The 19232-nt window shown below is 38.8% G+C and overlaps 1 protein-coding gene across 7 annotated transcripts in view; it reads right to left on the bottom strand.

Annotated features, from left to right (window-relative positions):
- The window catches only part of LOC124110922 (palmitoyltransferase ZDHHC21-like), a 308157-nt gene that overhangs the window by 250696 nt on the left and 38229 nt on the right, over window positions 1-19232 (bottom strand). The window contains exon 1 of one of the 7 annotated variants that reach the window (XM_048399805.1): window positions 12034-12240. The exons of 4 other annotated variants lie outside the window; for them this stretch is intronic. In XM_048399805.1, coding sequence (XP_048255762.1) covers window positions 12034-12064 — 31 coding nt within the window. In that variant the 5' untranslated portion in view covers window positions 12065-12240. Of the gene's footprint in view, window positions 1-12033; window positions 12241-19232 lie in introns of those variants that run through there. 2 more of the 7 variants (XM_048399807.1, XM_046470403.2) reach the window with 2 other exon arrangements.

Genomic DNA, 19232 nt, shown 5'->3' with positions numbered 1-19232 from the left:
ACTGAATTGGCTATGAAATTGATATATTGTCTATCTGAGGTGCTGTTGTTAAGTATCAAGGAATGACAGCTATAATCTAAGACTGCATCATTGTCATCCAGGAAGTTCTCACCTAGTGTCACTGCCTTTGGTAGTGTAGGCAGAACATAGAATCTTTGAGAAAATTCCTGATCCTCAATGACAAAATCTAACATAACTGAACCTAACACTTTATGCAATTCGCCGCCAACACCTTTAGCCTGTGGAAAGGGTGAGTTTCCAAGAGTTAGGTTTTCAAAAGCTGTGCTCAGAAAAGCAGACAGAATACAACAAATGGATGCCCCTGTATCTGCAAAACAATTTGTTGTTTTTGTACCAAATTTAGCCTGAATTACACTTTAGGCAAGGGGTGTAACTAAAGACACGGTTGGAATTTCACTTTCAAAGTTACTTTCCATTCCAGACTCCATATTTGCAATGACACCTATGAGAATGTACCGTACTAAAAATAAAGAAAGACAAGTAATCAACAATGTAATTAAGTACTTACAATATTTGAAGACTTCTTCCTTGGTTGGTGTCTTGGGAGGAGTTGGTTGTCTTCAATCCAGTGTTGAGGTCAGAGGTGGATGCAGCTAGGCTTGTTATTCCATTAGATGATCACCATTATACATGTCCTCCAATGGGTTCTTGCAGCTGGTTGTAGTTAGTTTCTGGGCTCCGTGGTTCCGAAATCGATGATTCTCCGCCAAATTATTATGGTTCTGTTCTGAGGAACAAAACCTTCCAAATGGCGTGCTGGTTATCTTTGGGGAATTAGTCAGCAAAGAGCCAGAGTCACAGAAAACTAATCTCAATTTTATTTACAAGAACAATTAACAATGAATATCTTAACTATTGACCTTTTTCACACTTCGCTACTTCCGGCTTGAAAGCGAGGCTTGGAGAGCAGAAGGTGAAGGCTGGATAGCACATGAAACACATGGAGACATGCAATCGGGACAAACTGACAATTTAACCATCCCGGTACATTTATCATAAGCATTGAACATTATTCTTATTCTTATCATTGACAAACTATTCTATTGAGTCTGGCCATTCTGTTGTGATTTCAATTCAAAATATCCATGACCACCTGGTAACTCCCAGTGCAGTTTATGGTAGCTGAACAGACTTAACTCTTTCAACACCATAGGCCGGTTATCCGGCCAAGAAGCATCGAGTCCCCAGACACCGCAGGCCGGTTATCCGGCCAAGCCGTAGTCACGTCAAAATAGTATATATTTTTATGGACCTACCTGTAATGTCATTCATTTATTAAATCTATCACATTTCACAATGTCTGAAATACATATTCCATTTCAATTTAACATTTTTTATCATTAAATTAAAAAATTATTCACTATTTCTCGCGATGTTATTGAAAATAAAATTCTCGGACACACATTTCGACAACGGGTCCACATCGAACACGTCAAAGAGGAAAATAAAGACGTTTTAAACAAATCTTTAAATATATTATACAAAGTAATAAATAAAATCAACAAAAATATATCTAAAAGTAATCAAACTTACATCTAAGTTATTATTTCCATCTTTTCGTGCGATCGCGTGTAATGTAAGTCAAATGACATCTCGGCTTTCGTCACCTTGAATACTCGGCTCGGACACGATGTTTAATGCAAAAATATATGCATGAAAAATCTTTGTCACAGCTCGTAACCTAGCACGATACATTCACGAAGTACCATATTTTTAATATATATAGTGATTTCCTGCTCAAAACGTTCAGAATAACACGATTTAACAAAATTAATTCGCAAACTTCTGTAATTTATCGAACACGAGCTTGGTATCACAGCTGTAATTTGATTGGCTGCCTTAGGTCACGTGCTCAAAATTGACCAATCACGAAACTTGTAGCAGATTTCAGCAAGAAAGCGTCATTAGAAACCAATTTTAATCCAATGAAATCGCTTGTTATAACTACGGAAAAAAACAGTCGATGTTACGAGCGTGTAGATGAAGGAATAAGCTTTCCAGCGATGTGTCATATGCCATTCTTCGACGAACGTGTTATTCATACGAAACCTCCAAAACGGGGGTATTTCTTCATTTTACTAAGCGGACAGTCGCTGTTATCGGGAAATGGGTGATGACAGAAACTATTTATAATTCTTTTTAAAATGATTTTCCAATTACGTAAACAATGAAAATAAAACAGAAATAGGTACGTGGATATTATGAAATCATATATTTGCCGAAAATTGTCAAGTTTTCGCTTCCTTGGTCCTTAATCTGGATGTTAACAACGTGTTAGCGTACATTTTTTATTTACAACGAATTTAATTAAGTTGTAAATGCATTATTTCAAATAATTTGAAAAATATAACTTTCATATTTATAAACCATAGAATCAGACCTTTCAAATGGTGTATAACATGTAGTAGCAAATATATTTTACAAGCAGGTATTTTCTTTGATAAATGTTGGCTTCATCTATCACACTTTAGTCTCTGGGAACTCGGTTTCCCAGCAGTAAACACTTCTGGTTGACTGGTGTTGAAAGAGTTAATACAAATGCAAATCTTGTAAAGAATAATTCATTGGTTACACACCATTAAGCCAAACTATTTATTGTTAGTTTAAATAACTTTGCAGGTTGTATTTGAAGTCGAAATATTGACATTTTGACCATATCTAGATATATGTCAGAAACTAACTTAATTGATATGCTGATATAATGTATCAAATTGTAACCTACTGAGAATTTACAATCGTAACAAATCAGAATTTTGCATCAGTTGCGTATTGGATGTAAATTGTAATGGACTCAAATGCATTCCAATAAAATATTAGACCTCTAGATCTACTTGTGCTGTTGTGATTGTGAACAGTTGTTATTTTGATTGTCAATGTTGACAGATTAGATAGCATGAGGTGTAATATTTCAACTGAATTATTACATAAAGAGTGTGTAAATATTTGAAGTAAAGTACAGTTTGATCTGCAATTTTGTAAACAATATTTCTGCCAAAATAATATTTACTTTACTGTACCAAATTAATCATGTCATGAAATGAACAAAAACACAACTAATTAATGGCCAGTAAATGTTCAATCTACATGTGATCTGTATATAATTTACAGAAACAGATAACTCTTAAACAGTCTGTATTCAAATATTTCAAATGCATAAATTGATATTGACATTACTATAAATTTAAAGTATAAACAGAATTATTTTTAATTCCCATCCATATTGCAATCATAACTCATTTATTCACTTTGTTTAATTGTGAAACCCATCTGGTTTTATGTCCACAAACATGTTTTGAAACTTTTAAAACAAAATAATTTCTTTTGTGCAAGCAATTGCCATGTATTATTGATTAGTAATCATATCAATTTATATGTAAGAATATAGTTGTGCTTACTGTGTCATTTTGCAATAATTATATTGTGATGATGTAAAAGTTTACTATTGTTAACAATCTTTAGAACTTTAGTTTATTTCAGTTAAGTCAAGTGGTGTGATAATTTTGATAATTTTGATAATTCAATCAAAACGAGAAATATAAAAAATATATAAATACATAGAAGAAATTTGTTTTCCTTGTCAAATAACGATGATAGCATAAATTTATCTCATCTTGTGATCTGAAAAAGTTAATATTTTCAAGTCAAGATATCAACTTTAGTAAACCACAAGAAGAGATAAACATTTCATTTGACAAAAAAAATTCAAGTCTTATATTTTATTTGTGATCTTCATGACCTTACTCAGCAAACCATAGTGTCAATGAGGCAGACTGACTGTAGGTGTGACAAAACGTGATATTTCACCTGATTTTAATAAAAATCTTATTTATTTCACTCTAGCGAAAGTACGTTTTCAGCAAGGTCAGACTAAACAAAGTATTTCATAATTAAATACATGCCGGTAATATAAATATCAAAACGAATGAATTTCTGTGTGACATTGATATAAAGAGCTGTAGTACACTGTCATTAAATTGATGCATCTGTTGTGTTTACTGTTTACACAGAATATACTGTTTGAGTTTTAGACATATAAGATGAATTGATGCCTTCAAGATTGTTCTAAAGTAGCATGTAATGTAACACACTGTGATTAATTTTCCTTAAATTTCTCTATTTCAGAAGAATGTTGTTTTCTAAATAAGCAATATTTTGAGAGAAGGTGGATATGCATTGTTTATAAAAAAAATTATGGAAGTAGAAATATTATTACAATATTATTGAATTATTCATTTCAGGCTTTGAGTCCAGAGAGTCAACACAATGAAGTACTAGTATCCGGTGATGGATGTCTGGAGGAGCTTTCTGCTGACAATAACACACTGGTTACAATGTGCATCCTGTCAAAGGACGAGGAAGTGAAAAGCCATATTCATTCAATCAACAAATGTGTTTCCTGTCACATTTCACTTAAATAGGAGGAGGAAGTGAAAAGCCTTATTCACTCACACATTGTACCATTTGTTTACAAGCAAGAAAATTATTTTCTCCTGGAATTTAATTAGGTGCTTTTGACTGACAAAGACATCCGGTCCATGTTAAGTTTTGAAAACTGATATTGTGAGAAATAAAGACATGAAAATTTCGGTTTGTTTTTCTTTATTGAATATGAGAAATCAAGATTGTTCCATCAACATAATTTGTACCGATACATATATTTTATCTTGGCTTGATTACCAAATGAAGTTGATACCTTTTCATCTTTTGTTATTTTATCTGTACTCATATCTGATCAAGATATTTTCAAACTATTCAGGATAAATGTATTAGTAGCTTCCTTTTGATATACAATTACCTATCATCATACAGGATTAGGTCAGGGTGTTCAAGAAGTTGGTGCTTGTATCAATTCTTATATTTCTTCAATTTCATCCATCATTTATATTTATCAATTTTAAGTTTCCTTTTAACTTATTTTAAACATTTCACACATTATTGCTTTTGTTGTGCACGGTGCAATCTCAATCGTTAATAATCGGTTAAATAAGTGATGTTTGAATAACAAGTAAAGTTTCATCGGTCATTGTACACACTGAATAGAGTTATCGCCCCTTATTTTGTGAACTAATTTCATTTACATCGTAATATGTTTAGATGAAAATCATAGCAGAAAAAGGTTTTTTTGTCAACTGGACTCATGGCAAAACAACAGTGCGTTGTGCAGCAAACACCACTATGAAACGTGAAATATACATGATCGACAATCTCGAGTTCGCCAAGCCAAGCATTGACTGAGCAAATTTGCAAAAGTACACTGACCTGTTTCATGTTATGCGGTTCATTTAAGATACAAAACTTCTGTCATTGAATGCACTGTCACATTGTACCTATATGCTGATGAGGTTATGATAAATATAATATCTGTTTCTGAAATACGTATCTCGAAATGCACCTTTCGATTCACTTCCGGGATCCTGACAGCAAAATGCTAATTCCAGTGTATTACAGGCATAATTTAGGTGGACCTCAGGGTGAAATGTGAAATATCTTCTGTATTAGATACAGAGGATACCATTTTTTGATTGTTTGAAATGTCCATCAGTGAAATGCACAACATGCTGTCTGTTCCCTATCAGCTGATGCGACTCACATTGCATGGAGCTATGCTTTCCAAGCCTTGTTTCAAATCCAAGATGGCATAAGTGTGAAAAAGGTCAATAGCTATGGATGCCGCAGAGAGTCGGTACAACCCTCTTGGCTGTGGGAGAGAGATCTGCTTGGTGTGAGCGTCAAACCCCTTCTGCTTAACATTTTGCTTGTGTGTGTATTTAACAAAACTTAGAACAATAAAAAGGAATATGATTGGTTGATACACGATGGGGTGTGCCTTATGGTTAATGAATGGCTAGACAGAGGGGAATACTTAATCCTGTTAATCCTGTTGGACTGGCACTAATCTTGTTGACATATTTACTGGGTGCTTTGAAAGAGATTATGGTGTCACTATAGACGAGCTTGTATGGGGGCTAATCCTAAATCAGTCTAAATTGAAGTAATTGCTGAATGTTATTCGAATACAGGTGATGACAAATTTACTTAAATAAAATAGTTCAAGACAATCTATAAGAGTGAGTGAGTGTGTGAGTGAGTTGGGTTTTTACGCCGCTTTTAACATTATTCCAGTTATATCACAGCGTGTCAGCCTAATGTGGGAGGAAAGCCCGAAGTGATTCAGGTCTCAGATGTTTACCACTTTAGTGTAACCCACGAGCACGGGTATGGTGCTGACAAACCTAGAAACATGATCGGGGTGAACCGGGATTCGAACCCACAATCAAAGGTTTCTGGCGTGTCCAGGGGACGCAACTCTGCACAGTGAATCGCGGGGCCTTAGACGACTGGGCCACCCGTGCCCCCACAATCTATAAGACTATGTAGACATATCTTTTTGTCTTGTTGGATACTATGTCTGGGAGATGGGATCTTGATACCTTAGGCTAGTATTTATCTAAAAGCTTTAAATCTATTCAACTATGTAGACAGCGATGTACTGCAAACGGTGACTATCTTTTGACGGAGTTGGTACAAGCAAACCCTTTGAGGATTCGAACATGAGGATTTGAGGTCGGAAATGGGCTGGGACACCCCAGCACATGCAAATGTCGTAGCGGTGATGTCCGCAACTGGTGCCTACATTTGACGGAGTTGGTAGAAGCAATCTGTTTGAGGATTTGAACATGGTCGAAGTCAATCATGGGTTAAGAACACACTGGGACACATGTGGTGATGTCTCACAAGCAGTTTATGACATTTGACGGCGTTGGTACAAACAAACCATATGCGGATTCGAACATGGACAGCGTCTGAAATTGGTTTAGAACATCCCAGGACGTTCTGGGACACGTCAGTTTTGTAGCGACGATGTCTCGCAAGAGTTTCCTTACTTTTGACGGCATGGGTACAACCAAACCATATGCGGATTCGACCATTGTTGAAGTCAAACAGACCCGTGAAGATTCCGGGGTAGAATAGGTCTTCAGCAACCCATGCTTGCTGTAAAAGGCGACTATGCTTGTCGTAAAAGGCGACTAACAGGATCGGGTGGTCAGGCTCGATTATTTACAGACCGCCGTCATATAGCTGGAATATTGCTGAGTGCAGCGTTAAACAACAAACCTACCAACCAACAACGAAGTCAAACATGGGTTAACATGGGTTAAGAACACACTGAGACACAGGTGGTGATGTCTCGCAAGCAGTACCTTATGTTTGACGGTGTTGGTACAAGCAAACCATTTTGGGATTCGAACATGGTCTTATTCAGAAATTGGTTAAAACACCATGGGACACCCAGGCACATGTCAGTTTCGTAGCGACAATGTCTCACAAGCGTTTCCTTACTTTTGGAGGTGTTGGTACAAACAAACCATATGCGGATTCGAACATGGTCGAAGTCAAACATGGGTTAAGAACACACTGGGACACAGTTGGTGATGTCTCTCAAGCAGTTCATTATGTTTGACGGCGTTCGTACAAGCAAACCATTTGAGGATTCGAACATAGTCGAAGTCGGAAATTGGTTAAAACACTATGAGTACTATAGGTAATGGTGATTCTGGACCACTTCCACTGGAGGCAGATTTATATACCTATACCGTTAACAGAGGGAATTTTTTAGGCAAAAACGATGATGCGATTTCAACGATCGTCATGAGTTTAAGTTAAATTAGCTCTAGCTCACCACTACCTGGAGCCAATCAATGATACCATAGAGGGAATTTTTAGTACAAAAACAATGATGAGACTAAACTAAATTGTAATGAAAATATTCTCTATTATTTTTACTAATACGTATACCATTATTTTTAACAAAGTGATATTCAACATTTTTACTAAGTTCTTCGTTCATTTTACTAGGAGACCAGACTATATACTCTTCTTGGTAATTGGAAAGAAACAATTGATGACCGTATTTGGTTGGTTTGATATCACTGATATAATATATACCTTGTGGTAATTCTCTCCATTTGATAATTTTGTCCCTGAGCATAAATGCTTCGATAGCTTTTTCGAGTTTTTCCTTTGTTGGTTTGTAATTTTTCATTATTATATACTTATGTAAGCATTCGTTTAAATGTGATCTAATGATAGGAAGAAATCTATTTTTAATCTCCAACCAGTTCTTTGGTTTTGGCACGGAATAATTGATGTGCTTGTTGACTCCACTGTTCTATGAACTTTTTTTCTTCTCGTCTTCGCTAATACCACTGGTCTTGCGAGAATTTGATCGAATCTCCTGCTTTATTGCGTTGTATTTGGTGAGTTCTGACAGCACTAAACAAAACTCCTCCTCGGATATCTTACAATCAGCCATTGCTGTTGAAATATGGTCCTCAATGCTGTTCAACTTTTCTTCGGCGAGTATCCGAATATTATCATGTTTTAATGCTTTCTTTTGCAACTTACGAGAAATGAATTTTATCGCTATTCCTGCCAGTCCTGAGACTCCAGCCGCTATTTCGATGCCAAGTATTATAGGCACGGCGATTATAGTTGATAATAAACCAACATTGGCTACACCGAGTCCCATGCCAGCTGTTACAAGCGCGGTGTCAACTCCATCGAGAGCATTCACGGCTTTGCGGTACTTTTTATACAATCCAAGTCTCAACTCCCTCTCCTTCTCTATTCTATGTTTTATGTCGCTTATTTGATGTAATCAAAATCAATCAGCAGTATCCATCTTTTCAGATGCTTCATCGAGAGCCGGATATAAACCCATAGTGTATATTATTATATCATATAATAGTCTTTAATTGGTCTTGCTTAAATGTTTTGAGAGTATACATCAACCTTATTAAATGCATATTATACGGCATGAATATCTTAGTAAGAGAAATGCTGTCACTTTTAATAATTTGGACCCCCTCAAGGGTTGCAATCGGTGATGCTCCTACATAAATAATACTGCAACGTTGACGTTGGTGTTTCTTTAGCCATTTAATCGATAGACCTGGTAATATTTCGAACGCATCTTTTGGTGCATCTCCAAACAAGACTTCAATAATAATCGTAGAAAGATCAGGTATTGCATTCAAGTTATCTTTAATATCATTGAATTCAGTAACCAAATTTAAACTAACTTTTTTTTATGCCGGACGACTCAGTAACATATGACCTGGGTTTTCTGGCTGGGGAGAGACTAACACACTTTTTCGTTTTGATGGAATATAAACCCCGAGTACGATCCCACTATTTATTATCTTAGTTAAATTATGTGCCTTACCTGTCATCACATATGGCGGGGTAATGACGATATTCAATAGCCACTCGATTTTTGCTTCGATCATAGTCCATATATTATCATCGGTGCGAGTAAGATTGTACGAAGTGTTTTTTATTGAGTCTACTAACATCGACATCGCTTAAATCTCTTAGATTACCTGTGAATGTAACTTCTTTCCGCTTGTATACATTATCTTGTAAGTGTAAAGCGTATAACTTTCCATCGGTACCGGGTTTACCGAATCCTTCTGTGTCTCCGAGATCGGAAAGCGCAATTGTATTACATTGTCTGAGTGTTCCAGGGCCTGATGAATCAACCATTATTTTTAATATGGAGTGTTACACTTAAGTATCCTATATGTACAGGTTGATGTTTTACATCTAATACAGAAATTTTGAGGTCTGAAATAATACCACGCTTTAATTTTTTATATTGTAATGATGAGAAAGATTCCGTTCTACCGCTATTATATTTTTCTTCTTTGACTGGAATAGCTCTCAGCAGAGTAGAAGGACTTTCGAGTTGAATATTATCCGTCGTACTGATCTGATCAAGATGGATGCACAACTCTTTATAGGGAACAAAATCGGGTAATTCAACTCCATGCACTATATCTTTGGGTGGTATTATTCCCGTTTTGCCTTCAAATCCAAGAGTTTCTGCTAAGATCTTGGCAAGAAATACTTTCTCTTCTCCACAAGTGCCACCACATATTGCCGCCTTAAAATCACAACATATCGATGAAAAAACAGCGCTTATAGTAGGTGGAGTCGCGGCTGGTTTACTCATGATTTGGATAAATAGTTCTTAATGAACTGATTTGGTTAAATAGTTCTTAGCGGATACGTACAACAGCCCAGCAATTGCTACGATCAGTGCCCACAAGTTTTGACTAAGCCAAGTGGTGGTCTTAGCTAATAAATTCAAGAGCCAGGAAACAATAGTCCCTATTATACCGGGAAGTGCAGACGCGGCTTTCCCAGCGAGCTTTCCCAGTGCTTCTCCTAATGCTTTTAAATGCTTTTTTATCCACTCTTTTACACCATTTTTATCAGTAGGCGGTGTACCACCTCATTCAAAAGTTCATCGTTAAGATTCATAAAGCTGGTTTCATCAGTACCCTCTTCGATTGTACTAGTATCATTTTTGCTATCTAGATTAATATCATCCATTTTTATATTAAACATAAGGTTACATAATTTCAATATAACAATGTCTTCGCAATACGGACGCAAGTTAAACCCACAACGTAGACTAAGGGATCCAATAGGGGTCAAAGCAATTCATCAGTCTGTAACTATAACTAATAACCCGAGTACCATTGATCAGAATCAAACACTTCTGGTTCGCTTTCCTAATCTCGGCACACACGATGTGTTAGTACCGGGAACTGCACGACTATCATTTACAATTAGTTTGAATTCTACCAACGCTAGCAGAGAGCTCGTTCAGAACATAGGTCATGCGATTGTTAAGAAAATCGCGATTAAAATTAGCGGAAATAAAGTTTTGAGTATTGATGACAGCGATGTATATTTCTGTTACATGGATCTCTGGAGAACGGCTAAAGAACGGGAAAACTTACAATACCAAGGTATTTGTAATCAGAACACATTGAGACTGCGTGTAGGTGCTGATAGTGGTGATAATACCGTCGTAGAAGATATGGCCGTTGCTGATGCATTAGGTAACCGATCCTATATTCCGCTAGACTTTGAATTACTAGATAGTCACATGTCCTTCTATCAAGCATCCCTAGGCGATAGGTTAGAATACGAACTCACTTTTAATGACTACAGCAGAGTAATCAAAGCTACTGAAGATCCTAGTAGCTATTCTATTGAAAATATCTTACTGGAGTATGATATGATAACAGATCCTGAATTAGCCAGACAAATTCGTAACCAGTATACCAGATGTTTAGCCATTTTGTACGATCGCGTGCTTTGACACCGAAAGATCACCATGAACAAAAGAGATATCAATCAATGGAATATCAATCTAAAAGTCCCAGCGAGATCGTTGAAGGGTATTTTAATGTTGTTCGAGGACCCCTCTGAAGCATTTGCAAGAGATACCGAGAAGTTCTACAATCCCAAGATTACAAAAGTAGAATTGACTATCGAGGGCGTGCCTAATCAACTATAAAGTCAAGGCATGCGAGCATATCAACAGTGGGATGAGATTAAAAAACTCCCTTCTATAAAACGAAGCCCAGAAGTTAACACGGTCGCGAAAGGGGTATATCGATGGCTGAATTCCTTACCACGAAGTATGCGCTGTGGCTCGACATGCGAACAACTGATGATGACCAACTACCCGGCAGTGGGCTGAGAATAGAAAATGCTAGCGAGGGTGTTACTATACAGATAACAAAACACCAGGAAGCGGCTGGTAAATTAAACATATATTTGAACGTGATTATGGACGCGCAACTTAATATACAGAATGGAAGATTCGTGAAAGCGATCTATTAATAATCTTTTACCTAAAGAACCGCACTGCGCTATCATCTGTGGGAAAACAGGTTGCGGAAAAACAGCTTTTATTCTAGATATTTTACAAAGTCATTATCGGGATGTTTTCGACAATATTATTATTTTGTGTCCGACTATAAACGTCAATAAAACATACCTATCGAGAGATTGGGTAATGAATGATCCCGGGGTGCACAGAGTTGATCCGGGCGATCGTTTACAAGACTGTTTACGAGTATGTCACGAAAAATACAAAGGAGAATGAACCCTTTTCATAATAGACAAGTGCAGTACGAGTAAAGAACTTACCTAAAAGAAGGTATGCTTTCATATTAAGCATTCCCCGGACAGCATACTCAGCATAGCGTTTGGGTACTTTCTCGAAAATACAACTCTGTTCTGAAAGATCTGAGAGAGCAGACTAAATGGGTAGCCTTGTTTCATTGCAAAGACCGAGATTCATTTGAGGAATGTCTACACAAAAATGATGTTATTCATACCAAGCCCAAACGAGATAAAGTCAGAAAACTGTTAGCAGAAACGAAGCATTGTAAACTTGTATTAAAAACCGATCAACCAGCTGCTTATGCAATTGCTTAGCAAAAATAGCATAAATATAGCAAAAATAGCAACTGCTAAGCAAAATTATAGAAACTGCTAAGCAAAAATAGGGCAAAAATATATCAACTGCTAAGCAAAAATATAGCAAAAATAGCAATTGCTAAGCTAAAAATATAGCAAAAATAGCATAAATATAGCTTTGTGCCACAAACAACATTAAATGTAGTACATGGCAGGAAGTTTTATTACATACAAATATTTACATAAAACATTTGGCATAACGTGGGGGCTGCCTCGGTTGCCTATTGAGACCCTGAGGTCGAGGTGACCCGGGTTGACACCCTGGGGTCGTGGTGACCCGGGTAATATGACTGAATGTCCTGGGGTATTGTATCCTCTTAGTAGAGTTTGAATCCTATTTATGGCACCGGTTGAGACATCGTCAAACAGTGTCCTGATGCCCGCTTGTAGGTAAGTGAATCGGATTCCCGCCAGATAAGTTTTCACGGTGTCACGTGAGAGTTTGAGGGAGCCAAAGCAATGGGCAATAAAGTACTGAAGGTCGGCTTCGTTTACTGGTGGCAGGACACTGCTGGCACCCAGTGTGCTGAACAAACTGAACTTTAACATGAACTTTAGGTAGCACTGAAAACCTGTAGAATATGTTGTTCTTGTTTGTCGACTGATCGCTGCTGACCACAGGGTGTCTAAGTGTCGGTTCAGGTCCACATCACTTGTGAGCTGGGTGGGCAAGGCATTGGCTGGAGTTCTGCGTGTGGCGCCAGGGCTCGGAATTTCCTGAACTGCAAACAGGAAAGTGCATCTGCAATGTCATTTTTTACACCTGGAAGATGTTCGGCTAACACAATAAATTTATTTATAGCTGCTTGCCATGTAAGGGTCTGCATGAGAGCCATAATGTTCATAAACTTTGATCTACCCTTTTTGATAATACCCACAGTAGCTATATTGTCACAATGAAACAGTACTCTCTTCTGTGTCCAACGTCGTCCCCAGAGAATGGCCGACACCACAATAGGATAAAGTTCCAACCAAGCAATTGATTGTGCCGAATCTAGAGTGTTTGTCACGTTCTGAGGACACACCTGGGCGAACCATGCCCCATCGAAATATCCCCCGTGTCCTACACTTCCGGCTGCATCCGTATACAGATTGAGATCCCGAGCTGACGTGATATGATCGTCATGGAAAAACGAGATGCCATTCCACTGGTTCAGAAATTTTTTCCACATGTGCATCTCTATCTGACATTGCCTAGATAGTCTGATATGGTGGTGCAACTTGACCACAGTAGCCGACAGTCGAATCAGATAAGATAGGAAGGATCTGCCTGGTACTACTCCTCGACATGCGTAGTTTAAATGCCCTAACAAAGATAGCAACTCTCTTTTCCTACACTTAGTCCGAGTAGAAAATGATCTCAACATATCCGATATCCTTGTCAACTTGTTCTCTGGTAACCTCGCCGTCATAGAGACTGAGTCCAAGATGATGCCAAGATATTCTAGACAAGTTACAGGTCCATCAGTCTTGTGAGCCGCGAGTGGGATTTGTAGTTTGTCGAAAAAGGTTAAGATGGCATCCATAGTTATGCTAGCTTCATAACCGAGAGGATCAATAGTCAGGAAATCATCTAACAGATGCAGAATGTTTCTCACGCCGTAGTTGTATTGCAACATCCAGCACACGGCTTGTGATAGGGTATCGAATATCTTTGGACTCGATCTGCACTCGAACGCCAATCTAGTGTAGAAGTAGTAACTATCATCCCATCGGAAACCAAAGAACGGTCAGTACCTGGGGTGCAGCGGAATCTGTTAGAACGCGTCGGTTATGTCCACCTTACACATCTGTGCACCATGTCCCAGTTACTTAATAACTGCAATAGCATTGTCTATGGTCACATAAGAGAGTGAAGCGGATTCTTTACTAATGAGATCATTGATACTAGCGGTATGTTCCAAGTCATGTGGGGCTGACAGATCAAGGATTAACCTCTTCTTCATCGAGTACTTGCCAGTGGCAACTCCTAAGGGGTTAATTCTGTACACAGGGTATGGAGCCCGCTGGAATGGTCCTTTAACATACCCTTTATCGACTTCTGTTTGCACTGCCTTTGTCACTACTATTGGATCCAATGTAGCACTACGATTGTTTTTACATTCTGTTGTGGACTGTGGAACATCCGACAGTAAGGGGTTGAAGCCATGTTGCAAGCCGTTGACGAGATATGTTGCAAATGGAGGATGGGGATGGGAAGCAAGTTCTGCCTGTATAGCCTGAACATTGATGGGAGTGAGTGGAACTGTTAAAGTGCCTACATCCTCTTCTCCGGTTATATAAGCTTGGTTGTCCCATCTCGATTTGGGAGCCTTTGCACAATTCACCTGTCCCTGATTTGGGGCATGACAATTGAGACATACATGTAGATATGCACAGTTCACTCTCGCACAGCCCTGGTGATTGAAATTATTGCAGACCTCCCGTCCGTTTGACTTAACTCGAGGTCGTCCCCTGGTATCGTTTCTGTCTGTTGCCCCCTGCCTGTCAGAGATGACACTTCGGTCCGAGAACAGGTTAGGCCTAACTTTATCAGTACGTGGCTCTGGACACAAGTCTGTACCATGGGTGATGCTGTGGCATATTGAACACGATCTGGAACAAAAAACACAGCCCGTACAAACGTGTGTCCCTCATATCCCAGCGAATGCTGCATCCTTGTTCCGTATAAGACGCCACTCTGGCAGCAAATAACTTATTGTAGTCATAGTGCGCAGAGCCCCCATACAACGTAGCCAGTTCAACGACAGTTTGTTCGTGTCCGTCCAATTGTTTAGGTTTAGTGTTATTGGTGTCACAAAGAATGTCCTTATAAATGCCAAAGGCCTGGATGAATTCTGCTAGAGTGTGTGTACGATTTAACCTAGCATCCCCTTTTAATTGGTATACATTGCCATCATATTCGGCCATTCTTGCGTCTAGAGTGTCTTGGTTGGGTATCAATAACAGTGAGTGAGTGAGTGAGTTGGGTTTAACGCCGCTTTTAACAGTATTCCAGTTATATCACGGCGTGCCAGCTTAATGTAGGAGGAAAGCCCGAAGTGATGCAGGTCTATGACGTTTACCACTTCGGTGAAACCCACGAGCACGGGTATGGTGCTGACAAACCTAGAAACATAATCGGGGCGAGCCGGGATTCGAACCAACAATCATAGGTTTCTGGTGTGCCTAAGGGACGCAACTCTGCACAGCAAATCGCGGCACCTTAGACGACTGGGCCACCCGTGCCCCGGGTATCAATAACAAAGCCAGGTTGCAATACTTTCCGTCTTTGATCTTCTTGAGCGCTGGAGCGACAGTGTGAATGTTGGGCAAAGAATCCGATGGCACATCATGGCTGTGGTGATCCGGTAGGCTTGTAGCCGCGTAATTGGTGGGCACTGTGTGATGACTGGTCATGCTCGCTTTCATGTTTTTTAACTTGGCAAGTAAACGTTGCAACACTAACAGGTACAGGCGACACGGAATGAGTTCCATTATCCACGAAGTCCGAAACAACACTGTTGGGTAGCGTGGTCCCACTTACAAGGGCATCTGGATTTCTGTTGTGAAATATGCTGGCTTCGACCACCCCCGGAAGTGTAGCCGCCAGGGACGAAATGGCACTCAGGTCGTAACTGTCAGACGGTGTCACCGTCGCTGCTACTGGCCGTTGTTGTTGATTTTCTTGTAACAACTGCAGCAAGCTTTTCCTTGGCCAATTATTTGGTACCCTCACGCCCCGTTCTGCCAGTTATCTGCGTAACTCGGCCACGGTAAGATACGGTTGACTGCTGATTCTTGCGGTAGTACGTCTGGAAGTGTCAGCATTGGTGCAGGGTTCGAGGCTATCCGTGTTTTCTTCGGGCTGTGCGGAGTCGAGAACATTAACCCGATTGCGCTGACTTCTGGCTCGTCTATGTCTCCTCTCCGCCATAATTAGTCTTGGGTAGCTGAGTATCATGATCCCGAGGTCGGATGGCTTCACGACTCGTATGTCAGCACCGAAGCATATGAGAATAACACGGTTGAGTGGCTTGCAACAATGGAGAAAGTAACCTCGTGCGGGGCTGATGGGTTAATAAAGGTAAACACTGTGACGTCATGTCCGTCTTACTGGGCATGCGCTGACTGTTTGGAAGTGCATTGTGGGAAGTAATTACTGTAACATGATCCAGACGGAATGAAAAACACATTCAGGTGACAGAGTTAAAGAAATCGTGTTGAATATAAAAGTAATGAGGTGATAGACCTGTAATTGGTAGATTAAATATGAACGAGTAAGTACTGTTTTTGCACAAACTAAAATATCAAATTACCATACAAATAGCAAAAATATCGCAAAAATATAGCAAAAATATAGCAAATGTAGCAATTGCTAAGCAAAAATACAGCAAATTTTAGCAAATATAGCAAAAATAGCAAAAATACGATAAATTGAACATTAGCGGTTATTATGTAATAATGTGGTTTGAAATCCTCATTCTTTCACAACAGTTTATTATTACGGGCTGTATTGGATATGCCATATTTTATTATGTTAGACTTAAATATCTCCTTAGGCATTACATTATGGAATGTGATGAACTCATCGAACAAATGCTCAAAGAACCAGATCAACATGCAGAAGAACATACAGATAAATCTTTAGATAAACAGAGAAAGACTCGCGGCTTTGGTAGCTGGTGGAAAATGTTCCCAATATTTGGGGGAAAATTATACCATCGAAAAAATTGATAACATGACGGATGAAGAAATTAAAAAACTGTACGCACATTGCGAGTCTAGACTGGGAGCTACCATGACTAAAACAATAGGGTTGTCTATGTTACAACTATACACAATCGTAGCTATTACGTTTCTCCCTATCCCGGCAGAACATCGCCCGTATTTATGCGAATCTCTCGAGAAAGACCCATTCATTGAACACGCTATAAGCGCAGTAAGTTGTGAGTTTTATCATAGATATGGAATGTTCTTAGCTCTGGTAACCACCGCTTTAGTAGCGGCTAGGTATTGTCAATTTAGACATAAGTGCCCACTTACTAATAATGGAGACTCAAGTGACACCACAGATTGTGGAAACACAATCACAACAAGTGAAAGAGGAGATAACCCTGATTGTGAAATCACAACAGATTGTGGAAACACAATCACAACAAGTGAATGAGGAAATACCAGCGATTGCGAAATCACAAGCCAGAGTGACAAAGGATCCTTTGAAAATCTCAGCTGGTAGGAAGGATGGGCTAGCGAGGAAGGCGAAACTAATGCATAATTCAAATATTGAATATAGTAGTCCGATTAAAACTTGGGCTCCCTATGCACTAGGAGTTGTTGCTATAGTGGTGGTATGGTTGTTTTATAAGACCGGATGTCACCCCCGATTACACAACAATGATTCAATTAGAGGTAAGCCCCCATATAATGTTATAAAACATGACTACTCCAGTTACAGACGGTAAAATGTTGGTAAACCGACGTATCATTCAGCGGTGGTCAGGTGCTTGGCCATTGGCTATACTCGTATGGCTAAAATGATTACTAAGCCACACCACCCAAGCTAGATTTTAATGGTTATGATATCGGTATGATGGTTCTTGATATTGGATTAGCAATGGCAACAAAAGATATGCTCATCAAACAAGGACTTATCCCAGAAGACATAATGAAGTAATTTAACATTTGAATATTTTATATCATTGAACATTTGAATATGGCAACAATTGCGATGATGGTCGACGGAGCTATTGTTAATGCTCTAGCTTTTTCGGGGAGTAATTATTTATTTTCTACTCTGAGGGAATCAAACGCAAAAGAAGTTGAAGAGGAGCGTAAACGACATAATAAAGAATTAGAACAACTCGAAGCAGCCCAGTCACAATGGACCAGAAATAGGATATTAAGATTAGATTTTATTAATGAAAAACTGCGTAAGCAAGGACATTCGATTCAAACATTTAAGGATGTTGAATCTGCCATGCACGAATACTTCCTGGTTTATGGAAAGAAACTTGACCCAATACAGAGACCAACAATAAGTCAGTTTTATACACCATCAGAGGCTCATAAAGACCGCGAGATAGTATTTATAATGTTTGGGTTATCAGTCATTGCTATTTTTAGCTTCACAATGACTACGCATAAGCCATGATCTATGTCAGGCTGAGTCTTATCAGCTATTATTAACCCTGACTGCTAATCTATAAATAGCACTGACTGGCTGTTCCGCTGTTAGTAACCCTGACGGCTTATCTATAAATAGCGATGACTACTCAGCTATAAATAGCGATGACTGGCTGACTGCTTATGTTAGGCTGGGCAGGACTCGGCTGATGACATGCATTTAGACAAATGATACTAGAAGTGTAAATTTATCACAATGGCGAGAGGCACATCAAGATGTAAATTCATACGCATGGGCCAATCACAAATTTGTGGAAAGAGCTGTATGTCGGATTTTTGTGGAATCCATTCCATTGCAATTAGAAAAGGGCATATTAATTATTCGTGTTCTGTATGTGGGATTGGGGTCAAAGGTAGTAACTGTTTATGTTAGAGTCACGGTGCTGACAAGAAATGGTTTCAAATTATTTATGAGAGGAAAAAGGCTTACCGAAATGAGATAAATAGATTGGGTAGAATTCAAACCAATTAGACATTAGTTCACATGTATTTATATATCACAATGACTTATGTTGTCAGAGAGCTGAAAGCTTTGGCAAAGCAACGTGTTCTACGTGGATATTCTCGAATGAGAAAAGCTGAACTGATTGATTTACTCGGTTTGGAATACAACAAACCCCAGACTGTTAGAGAACTCAAAGCTCAAGCGAAAAACAGTGGGCTGAGAGGTTATTTTTTTGAATGAGAAAAGCTGAATTGAT

The sequence above is a fragment of the Haliotis rufescens genome, unplaced genomic scaffold (assembly GCF_023055435.1).
Source record: "Haliotis rufescens isolate VD_foot unplaced genomic scaffold, xgHalRufe1.0.p SCAF_2, whole genome shotgun sequence".
Classification (NCBI taxonomy): domain Eukaryota; kingdom Metazoa; phylum Mollusca; class Gastropoda; order Lepetellida; family Haliotidae; genus Haliotis; species Haliotis rufescens.
The sequence above is the reverse complement of the archived record's forward strand: the minus strand, read 5'-3'. Positions and strand labels throughout refer to the sequence as shown.